At 42.8% G+C, this 11,552-nt stretch overlaps 1 protein-coding gene across 2 annotated transcripts in view; it reads right to left on the reverse strand.

Moving 5' to 3' along the window:
- WDR25 (WD repeat domain 25) overlaps positions 1 to 11,490 on the reverse strand; it is a 423,366-nt gene extending 411,876 nt beyond the window's left edge. For both annotated transcript variants that reach the window (XM_082218380.1, XM_082218381.1), the window contains exons 1-2: positions 11,162 to 11,490; positions 9,308 to 10,044 (exon numbers count right to left, since the gene is read on the reverse strand). In XM_082218380.1, the coding sequence (XP_082074506.1) occupies positions 9,308 to 9,967 (660 nt within the window). In that variant the 5' untranslated portion in view covers positions 9,968 to 10,044; positions 11,162 to 11,490. The remainder of the gene's footprint in view (positions 1 to 9,307; positions 10,045 to 11,161) is intronic.
- Positions 11,491 to 11,552: the final 62 nt, after the last annotated feature.

Raw genomic sequence — 11,552 nt, forward strand, 5'->3', positions numbered from 1 at the left:
AATTCGTCTTGCGAGGCAACTCGAAAACGAAGAAACCTTTCGTTTTGCGAGTTTTTCGTCTCGCAAGGCGTTCGTCTTGCGGGGCACCACTGTAGTTGGAATTCTGCCCATTGGGCAGATTGGATTCAACCCATAGAGATGTTTTGTTTGTTTTTTAAAGACTGAATGGGCATTTACTTATGAAACCCTCGTTTACAGCAGGTCAGGATCTTTTAAAATACCAATTTCAATATCTTGGCTTCTTGTTTACTATCTTGTACAGAAGGCGGCTGAAAGACATAGAATTGGAAACATGTTATCGTTTGGTACATCCAAACAAAAATATCTCTGTTGTAAAAAAGCATGTGTGTGATAACTTCAGCTTTGAAATATTACATCCAAAAGATAGCCTTGTCTGGCACAAAAGTGGTACTTGTGATACTGCTTCTGGGCAGTAGATGTTACACGACACTAACGTTCGATTTTTGCCTCTGGAATGAGCAATATTTTAAAACCTGATTGCATTTCATATAGCAAGGTTTTCGTTTTTATACACTGATGATCAACTTTTCATTTAATCATCCAAGAAAAAGCAGTTTCCACTTTTCTTCTGTTCCACATCCTTGATTGAATTGAGTTTGTTTATTCTTGTTCTGTGATCATTTGGATCTCTTCTGAAAGTAATCTCAAGTTGAGATGAGAACTTATTCACGCCAGTCAAAAGAGTTTGGGGATCATTCACCAATGTGCACTTGGATGGATTGCCATTAAGACAATGAAACATTCTGCAAGGTGGGTACCCATGATGAAGTCATGCTCTAACACAAAGGCAGGGGGGGTTAGCATAGAGAATGAGAGCTCTGGCTGTCGTAAGATGCTGTTCTGAATCTAGATATGCAACCCATAGTTTTAGCTGTGTTTGTTTCTGTTTGCCTTAATATCTTTTAGCTTTTCTATTTTCAGGATGCTTTGAGTTTGCATAATTGTGCTTTAAAAATTATGTTCTGCAGTTTATTTTTATGTAAACCACCCTTGGTTTGTTGGTTTGTTTTTTGACAGACAATATAAAAAAACACCCCTGTAATATATACAATAAATAATATTCTATAAATCATTGCACTTAAGAGTTGCACAACTAGGATAAAATGTACCTATTTGCAGGGGGGAAGGCATGGGAATAGTTCCCCAAGATGTTCAGAACTAATCTGCAAAAAAATTCAGTTTTCTCTGGTTCTCTGACTCCTGCATTCCAATTTGTCTTGTTCCTCTTAGTTTTCCTTTGCTGCTAAAAGCCCCATTAAATCTCTGCGCACTCTGTGACTGCAAGAACAGCACGGAATATTCATTCTGAAAATGATAACTAAAAGAAAGGAAAGCCCATTGCTGAGGAGTACTTAAAAGGAACTTGCAAGGCTATTAGACAACCCTATTAGACGACCCTAGGAGTTTCCCAAGGGTAGCATTCTGTCAGGACCAACAGCGTTGCTACAGAAGACAATGGGAGAAAACCTTCCTTGCCTCTGCCCACTGGGCATGCATCTCTTGCTTGCCCGCAACAGGGGCTTAGTAAAGGCAGAGATAAGAAAGGACCAGGAAAAGGACAGAAAACACTGACCAGAACTCAAGACATGTTTGAAATAGGTGTGGCAGTCCATGCAGACCTCCTAAAAACCCCTAGAAGAGCAGCAGGTGTGAGCTTGTGGACCCAAGAAGAGAATGGTTGACAAGTGCAGCCATAGGGAAGGAATGAAGAAGGGGGCGTGTAGAAAGTTTTGATGCAGCTCAGTAAGCCACAGGATGCTGAGATGTAGGCAAGAAGACCCTCCAAGAATCTGGAAAGCAGTACCGTTTCAGTTTTCACCCAGAGCGTCAAAGGCTGGTCCTTTTCATTATGCACAGATTTGAAACAATTTCTCCTCTGTGATGTTCCTCCCATCACATCCTCGTAAGCCCATTATTTCCCCCAAAGGCTTTTCTGAGCCATGCTTCACCATTTGATTGCACACAGCATTTTTAAAAATGGAGAGTGTTTCTTTTCTTCGCCATAAAATGGACCGACTGTTGTATGCCTTCTTTTGAGAGATGAGAGATTCTTCATAGTCAACTCTCCGAGGTGCTGAAGAGACTCACCTACTGGTGGAGAAAGTGGATGGTAAAACAAAGAACTGCAACCCTGGAGCTATCCATGCATTATTCATCCCTTTCCTAGCACTTTTTTGGTGTGCAAAGTGTTTTATAGTAAGTAGCTCATTCATAAATCATGGCTTACTACTAGATTTCAATCACACATGTACTTTCTCCTCAGACTGGCTAAGACAGAACAAGAAAACCTAGGGATTTCTAAGGGAATGTGCTCTGAAAAAGCGTCAGGCCAACTCTTTTTAATGAAAAAAGAAATATTGGGAACAATGTGGCGGCGATGCAGGGAATGAGCTATAAAGCAGGAATAGAATTGATTAGTAAAAGAGCGTACTTTTTCACCATGAGGCTCAATTTAATTTCTTAGAGTGGTGACGGGAGGGAGGTCTTCTTGGAAAAAGCTCCCATTTGGAGCACAGTTATTCAGTCAATTTATTTCATGCAGAGGAGGCTGTGTGGTCCCCCCCGCACACAATCCTTCCAATCCTTGACAGCCCAGGTTCCATTTCCAAAAAATGCAAATGAAAGCCAGAAACTTATATAGAAATGCTCTTTTTCCATGTCTTTAAAAGATAACGGTGCTCCAGCAGAAGAAATAATCGCCAAAGCCAAAGATAGTAGTATTAAATAGTAACAATAGTGTTTATTTTAAATTTAGTCTTATTTCATTTCGTTTTTAATTTTCTTTATTATATTTTTTTATCTCATTCTTCCAAAGAGTCTAGTGCGGCATAAATGGCCTTTTATCATCAAAATAACCCTTCAAAGAAAGGTTAGTCTGAAAGATAGCAAATGTGTCATGTGTGACAGCCTTATTGTTTTCATGGGGTTCTCTTATATTTTCTCAACCACCTTGGAATCCATCAATGAGAGAAATGAAAATATTTAAAATGTAAGTCGAAGATGATGATAATCATTATTATTTTATTTATACCCTGCCCATCTGGCTGGGTTTCCCCAGCCACTCTGGGAGGCTTACAACATAACATACAACTGAGGTCCAGTGCCAAGGTTCCCTCACTGCGAGAAGCAAAGTTACAGGGAACCAGGCAGAGGGCCTTCTCGGTGGTGGCGCCCACCCTGCAGAACATGCTCCCTTCAGATGTCAAAGAAATAAACAACTATCTGATGTTTAGAAGACATCTGAAGGCAGCCCTGTTTAGGGAAGTTTTTAATGACTGATGTTTTAATGCATTTTTAATCTCTTGTTGGAAGCTGCCCAGAGTGGCTGAGGAAACCCAGCCAGATGAGCGGGGTATAAGTAATAAATTATTATTATTGTCATTATCATCATCGTCATCAAATAGAATAAAAACATCAATCCTTAAAAACTTCCCTAAACAGGGCTGCCTTCAGATGTCTTCTAAAAGTCAGATAGTTTTTTATTTCCTTGACATCTAAAGAGAGCATGTTCCAAAGGGTGGGAGCCACTACCAAGAAGGCCCTCTGCCTGGTTCCCTGCAACTTCGCTTCTTGCAGTGAGGGAACCAGCAGAAGACCCTCAGTGTCTGGGCTGAATGATGGGGGTGCATATTTTCTTTTGCCATGTTGCAAAGAGGCAGATTGAAAGTGCTGTCCATAGTGGTAGGAAAGTAACAGCCCGCTTTGGATGAAACACTAAGTTTGTTTATTGTAAGTATTTTTATACTACTCTTCAATCATATTCCCAAGGAGGTATAATATGATCTAGCATTAGATGAACAAGAAGAGGAGAGCCTTGTCTTGTCTCTGGTGCAGCAGCAAGGAAGAGGTTGGAACTATCTGCATCAATACTGGAGGAAGCCTTAGCGGTTTTAAACTATGGTTAGTGAACAAGTCAGGACTGAATTCTAGGAAGATGAAGGCTTTCTGGATAGGTGGTTCCTGTGTCCATAAAACAAGCCAACTGCCTGTTCTGGAAGAAGTTGCATTCCCTCTGAAGAAGCAGGTAGGTAGCTTTGGGGGTACTCCTGTATACGCAAGTGACCTCTGTGGCTAGGAATGCCTTCTACCAACTCCATCTGGTATGCCAGCTATGGCTGTATCTGGATCAGGAAAGCTTGGGCAGTGTGGTCCATGCAATAGTTATATCAAGGATGGACTACTGCAATGTTTGCTATGTGGAGGTGCCCATGGACCTGACCTGGAAGCTCCAACCAGTGCAGAATGCAGCACCCAGACTGCTGATGAAGGCAGATGGGTGACAGCATCAGGTTCAAGGTTCTTGCATTAATATACAAGGCCCTGAGCAACTTGGGTCCCAGACAACGCAAGGACCACCTGGGCCCTTCTATTCCAGCTCAATCACTGAGATCCTCTGGAAGAGCACTGCTCATTGTTCCCTGGGTATCAGAAGCCCAACTAGCTTTAACTAGAGGTTGGGCACTTAGTGTCACTGGTCCCATGCTGTGGAATACTCTCCCAGCAGAGATAAGGCATGCATCCTTGCTCCTTGGGAGGAATTCAGCAGTACACTAATATCGCAGATACTTATTGAGGGATTTTTAAGGCCTATTCAGCTGTTTAAACTATTTAGATTAGCCAGTCGTTTTTATGATTCTTCTGCGTGCTTTCTGTGGATCTTGATGTACAGTACTCTGGTTTCTGTATGAGGGGCAATCTATAAATGCTTTTCTAAATATAAATAAGTAAAATGAAGCACAGTTAAATATCGGGAGCAGGTTTAACATTGGGAGCACCATCCCCGCCCCCAGAAGAGGTTAGAGGTAATTATAAACTCTGCCTTAAGCTGTTTGCTACTATCTGTATTGCAAAGCATCCTTTCTGCAATGAATGACCAAACAGAGAAGTTAACTGCAGTTGGTATCCCACCCTTGCAGTGTTCATCTTTAATCTAACTGTGCCCTCTACTGGCCTGAAAAGAACTCTGAAGAGGGCAGGAACTAATAGCTAAAAAGAAAAATATGTGTGATTATTCCTCCAAACAATGAAATAGCTTTCAAGGACTGTTTAGCATACAATAGGACTCAGAGCTCTACTGACTACTGATTTTTTAAACTCTACAATACCATAAACACTGGTTGCCACTTGAGCTTATTCGTTTTAGCCAATAATTCCCATTCTCTGCCTCCTCAGCAGGAGATTAATTGTGAGTGCCGGCCTCTCCTTGGAACACACTAAAATAAAATGAATGTTCTATATATCTGAACTTACCAATCTGCATTTTAAAAGAGGAGGCTGAGGACCAGTTCAAGAGAGCACTTTAGTGCAGCTTTGAAATGAAACAGTGTCGCTGCAAATCATTGCCTGGTACATTTCACAAATTATTAACCTCTTTCTTGTCTAGAAATTGCACTTTGGGGCAATTGTGATTAGGATGTTTGTAGCCCATAGGCTGTGATGCAAGAAGTGGCCACACCCTTGATACAATGAGAATGACTTTGCTGCCGCTGACTTTGCACTTCCGATTTCAGAGAGGGGCTGGACAATGCTGGCTAACTGCTATGAAGGAACTGTAGAGACCACGGTGAATAACTTTGCCAAATCAAACCTATATTGCCAACAGACCACCAGCTTTTAAAGGTACAAATCACCTGAATGGGCTCCAGAACCTTAATACGATTACCATTGGCCATAGACAACCATACTTCTTCCCCAGCATGCCTTGTCTGTTTAGCTTGCAAGCCCGACTGCAGAACCTGTCTCTCTCTGTCACTGATGGGAGCCAACTCAGGGGACCATAACTCAGAAGAGTGGCATAAAAACTCAGCAAATGAATTTAAACATTTATAAGCGCATACACACACAAGGAGGGGATGCGGGTGGCGCTGTGGGTTAAACCACAGAGCCTAGGACTTGCCGATCAGAAGGTCGGCGTTTCAAATCCCCGCGACGGGGTGAGCTCCCGTTGCTCGGTCCCAGCTCCTGCTAACCTAGCAGTTCGAAAGCATGTCAAGTGCAAGTAGATAAATAGGTACCCTCTGGCGGGAAGGTAAACAGCATTTCCGTGCGCTGCTCTGGTTCACCAGAAGTGGCTTAGTCATGCTGGCCACATGACCCGGAAGCTGTCTGCAGACAAACGCCGGCTCCCTCGGCCTATAGAGCAAGATGAGCGCCACAACCCCAGAGTCGGTCACGACTGGACCGGATGGCTTTACACACACACAAAGTAGAGCATCCGCCCTCAGTAGACCCTGACACAACAGCCAATTAGTTGGAACAAAAAAGTATTTACCTACTGACAAAAAGTATAGCCGAGAGGAGGCCAGCTTAGCCTCATACTAGAATGAGTTCCACAATCTGGCAGCAGCCACCAAGAACTCCCTATCTTGCATCCTGACCAAATGTGCTTGTGAGGTGGTAGGGCCAAGAGAAAGGTCTCCCCAGAAGATCTCAAAGCCCAGGCAGGCTCATAGATAAGAGAAGAAGAGAATTTGATATCCTGCTTTATCACTACCCTAAGGAGTCTCAAAGCGGCTAACAATCTCCTTTCCCTTCCTCCCCCACAACAAACACTCTGTGAGGTGAGTGAGGCTGAGAGACTTCAGAGAAGTGTGACTAGCCCAAGGTCACCCAGCAGCTGCATGTGGAGGAGCGGGGAATCGAACCCGGTTCACCAGATTACTAGTCCACTGCTCTTAACCACTAAACCACACGGCATAGTCCTTCAGGTAGCCTGGACTCAAGCCATACAATAAAATAAATGCTTCTGTGTTTATACCAAGTAGATGGTGTTCATGGTTTCTAGTCTCACTGTTATCTCCTCTAGTTAATTGAAAAGCCGTGCAAGAAAGCAAAGTCTCACGTCAGTCAAAGAAAAAGTGGTGCGTACATATATCCCTTTGTGACAACCTAAGTACTTTTGCAAAAGCTAGAAATGAGGCATTAAGGACAGCAAAACACAGATTATTCACCCGCTGATGTAAAGAACTAGAATTAGCAGCAGGAGGACACCACATAAGCTTTCCGCTAAAACCTTACAATGCAAAGCAAGCGTCATTACAGCAAACCTAAGAAACATCTAAGCACTTTAATTATAAGGCTGACATGAGTAGTCAGTTGTATCCATTCAAAGAAAGGAGTTTTTAGGAAAATTATAAGTCTCGGAATAAGTCTCAGGAAGTCAGAGGCAAATTAGAAATTTTGTATGACACAGGGGAGCTCACCACTTCTTCTTTAATAATTCGTTTTGTTCTAGGATTTGAGGCTCAGTTGTTTCAACACAAAAGTGGTTGGAGGGGTTGTTACAGCTGCCTATGCTTACTTCTATGGGTACAGTGCAAGGATATGGAGTCTGGAAAAAGCCACTAAAATAGCAAATGGAAGGTTGGCTGCAGGTGGGGGCAATGAACAACAACTGTTCTAGCCAACTTTGTACAGTAAGATCTGTGGAAAGGGAAGAGTTATGGGGAGCAATTCAGGATAGCCTCTCAGGATGGTCTGCATGCAGCATGTTAAGGACTAAACCAGGACATTTCTAATTAAAGGATCTCAGATATCAGGGATGGAACAGATGAACCGTATGAAAAAGATCTCAACTTAAGACCTTGGAGAGTTGCTGCCAAATCAGAGCAGACATTACTGGGCTGGATGTCTGACAGTAGGCATGACAGCTGCAGCGCTTGGGAATCATGTCCCTACAAATTCAAATTCAGAACAGGCAAAAAGTAGTTCTTCTTCACATAGTGCATAGTTAAATCATCGAATTTGCTATCACAAGATGTAGTAATGGCCACCAACTTGCGAGGCTTAAAAGGAGGACTAGACAAATACATGGAATCAGGTTATCAACAGCTACTTGCCTTGATAGCCGTACAGTACATTACGGGCAGCATCAGAGATAGTATGTCTATGAATACCAACTGCTAAGAGTCATAAGTGGGGAATGTAATATTGCACTCATGTCCTGCCTGTGGGCATCTGGTTGTTATCTGTGAGTACTGAATGTTTGATTAGGGGTCTTTGGCTTAATACAGCAGGCTCTTTATGTAAAATCATATCCTATGCCTGTGCTCTTTTTCTTGTATTAATCAGTAGTGATAAACCTAAACTCCAGGGAAGCCTCAAGATCCCATCACTGGCTCTACTCCACTTGCCTAAAATATATATATTGCAGTCTTAGCTATTTCAGCTTATGCCCTCTCCTGCACCAGGTTGCCAGACAAGGTAATTTTAAGCCACAAAACCGATTACACGGAAAGTCCGTAATGGAAAATTCCTAAAATTATCACCTGTTGATTTCTCCTTATAGGACTCCCTTCATTTCTCCTTTTGTTTCCCTGCAGCACATATCAAAATGTTATTGGGAGAGCTGAGGTTATCCTTCATTTTTTCATTCCTCAGTCCTTTCCTAGCAGCAAACAGTGCAATTACAGCAAGTGGCTCCAATTTACTTGGGAGAACCAGGACAGGGACATAGAAAGCCTTGCCTCTTCAACCTACTCTTTCCTTGCAGGTGGCACTTAGAAACACATGCACCTGGATTCCCCCTGTCTCAAAGAGCAAATGATAGCTTTTGATTTATTTTTTTATTTTTTGCAAGCAATGGGGCACTGTCTACTACACACACAAGCTGGCTCCTCTTGTGTGGGTGTTCCTGTCTACCATTACCACCTGCCAATTAGCCACTACCATACCTGGGGAAATAAGTATTTAAAGGCGCCCTCATATAGCCAACCAGAGGCCAGATCAGAGGGCAAGGAGGGACTCTAGTATGCCATGTTGCGCCTGCTGACATCAGCAGCATCACAGGTGCTATATTTAGATTCCTTTGAATCTAAATATAGATCTCCTTGGTCTCCTGCAAGAGCACTGAGAATTCTGCTGCTCCCATTTCCCCACAACTAAGAAGGTGGGGGGGAGAGGAATCCTCTATAGTTTTTTAAAGGAACAATGCGCCAGCTCCATCTACAGCTTCTCTCTGACTTACTAGAACTAGTGTCAGAGTTCAGCAGAGTCTGCACTTTTTCCCACCCTCTCAACTTGCAGAAATCCAATTTCACAGACAGTACAGAAGTCCATAATTTCCATCAGCACATAACCTCTGTCAGAGTAAATGCAGACTGCACTGCATAACAGACAGGTGCCTACACAGTTCAACATGAATCTGCCAGTTCCACAGAAAAAAAGGCTCACGGGGGCACACCAGAGACTTTTGAAATTGATTAGATTCCCACCTCTTTTCCTATGGGGAATAAATGCTAATTTTCCATCAAAAAGACACAAACACATTCACTCTGCAACATATTACCTTGACAGTTTTATCCATAGATGCAGAGAGCAACATGTGGCTCCACTTCTGCACAGGGCACCACTGGACCACATTAACTGGACCGCTGTGATCAGACATCTGAAATACCAGGTTCCTGGGAATTTCAGTTATCCCATACTTAGAACCTATGTATGGCATAATATATTGGGAAGTATTAAAGGGCATCTGTTCTCCTGCTGTATCAGGTTTGGCTGCACAACTTGTGCTCTGGCCACTGTCTTCAGCTTCACAAAGAAGTGGATTTTTTTCCTGCCGCAGTCTTTTAGGGATATATGGTCTCAGCCCTTGTATAGTATCTTCGCTGTAATCACAGGGCCTCTTCTGAGAGCAACTCTCATTTGCAGAAAATAGTCTAGGTGTATCAGGCTGTATTTTCTTAAGAAGTGTGGTTGCCATATAGTTTTTATTAGGTTTTAGGTGCCGGAGAAGAGTATCTTCATGAAACATGTTACTCCTGGAACTGTCAATGTATTCCACAGGTTGGAATGTGCTATCAGAAATTTTGACTGTCCCATCACAAGGCTGAGCAGCAGTCATAGCAGAATTTGTAACATTTATTCCACTGGCAGTAGCATCTTCAGATTTCCCATCCTCTGTCTCAGAGTCTGAATCTTCGTAAGCAACAAGTGAGGGATTCATCAAGTCGGCTGCAACAGAATCCTCTAAATTTTCCCTTTAGATCTTCATAAACAGTGAAAAGCTTCTGCGATGAAAATCTACAAATTTAAGGAAATTCACTTTAAAGAACTCATTTTTCTGTCAAAGAAACATAGCATACTTTCATACTTACAAACATTACACCAGGGTAGTTTGTGACCCTCCACAGAGTAACCATTACTATGTTCATAATTAAATATTCAATTAAGTTAACACATTCCAGTTTACATTAACAGCCTGAAAATAACCTGGTATACCATGGCCATCCCAAGACAATTCCAGTAATTTGAATATTTTTACTCAAAAAAAAAACTGCAAACATTTAATGAGAAAGTACTGAATCAGAGAGCCAGCTAGCTTTAGTGTTCAAATGGCTTGTCTCAGCAGCAAACCTGTATCATATTTGGTTTTCTGAAAAAGCAAGTGTAAGGACCAACAGATGGATAAATAAAAAAATAAATAAAACAGATGCATTTAATTGACTCTTTGCTCAATGAATTGGCAGTGGACTCAAGACTATGTGTGATCATTTGTTTTTTATCATTAATAATGTATCAATTATGAACAGATAAGTGACTGAAGAATGTGGTGCTGCTAAAATTAGCCCAGCACCTTGCTGCAGCACGTTATTATTTTTTACAGCTGAACCTTTCAAGGGCAGCTCTTAACAATTCCATACATAAACACTGAATGAAACTGAATTATGACAAGAAATATGTATCTGTTGGAAGCCAGGGACACTTTTTTAAAAAAAAAAACACTGCAAAACAGCAGCATCCAAGGGTCAAAAAACCACTTCTGCGGAACTGGCACATTCTCTAAAATGTTGTGGAAAAGTTTAGCTTTCAAAGCACACGTTTTTCTGTTACCTAGCGACTGTAGATAATTCTGTTATCAATATGCCAACACCATGAAGGAGGAAAACTTGAGTATGGCATGCAAATACCTTTCCCCTACCCGACCCCGGAATGTATAAAAGTAACAGAATTGTTAGATCTATATCAAAACCTGTGTTTGCCAGTAGACCCCCCAAAACACAAATAAACATACATACACTTGGGGGGGGGGACTGTGCGCCTGTATTACAAGGTAGTCCTATAGCAAGGCTTTCTACAACTATATTAAGCTTAGCTACAGTAACAAGAGTTGTGAAACAGGGGCGCTTTGAGCACGTACTTTGCATAAAAAACCTCCTTTCCCCCGCTTCAAAGCGCCCCGAGTGCCACGCGAAGCAGCTCCGCCTGTACTGCCTGCAGCCAACGTCTGCCAAGAAGGGACCCGGACCTGTTTCCATGCACGGGGGGGGCCCCTTTCACGGCAACACCGCCCTCACGCAGCCTCCCTCCGCGCGGCTTGCCGCTCGGCTTCGCAGCGTGGGCAGGTGCCTCCCGCTGAAACGGTTCCCCCAGGAAACTCGACCCGGCGTCGAACGGTCCGGAGCCCCCACCCCGGTACCCCCTTCACCGACGTCCTTCGTTCTGTGTTTTTGTTTGTTTGCTCGGCTTACGGCGCGGCTCTCACCGAAGACCTCGCCTCCTCCCTTCCGCAGTTCTGGGCATGGGCCTAG

The sequence above is a fragment of the Podarcis vaucheri genome, assembly GCF_965113315.1.
Source record: "Podarcis vaucheri genome assembly, chromosome: 1".
Lineage (NCBI taxonomy): Eukaryota > Metazoa > Chordata > Lepidosauria > Squamata > Lacertidae > Podarcis > Podarcis vaucheri.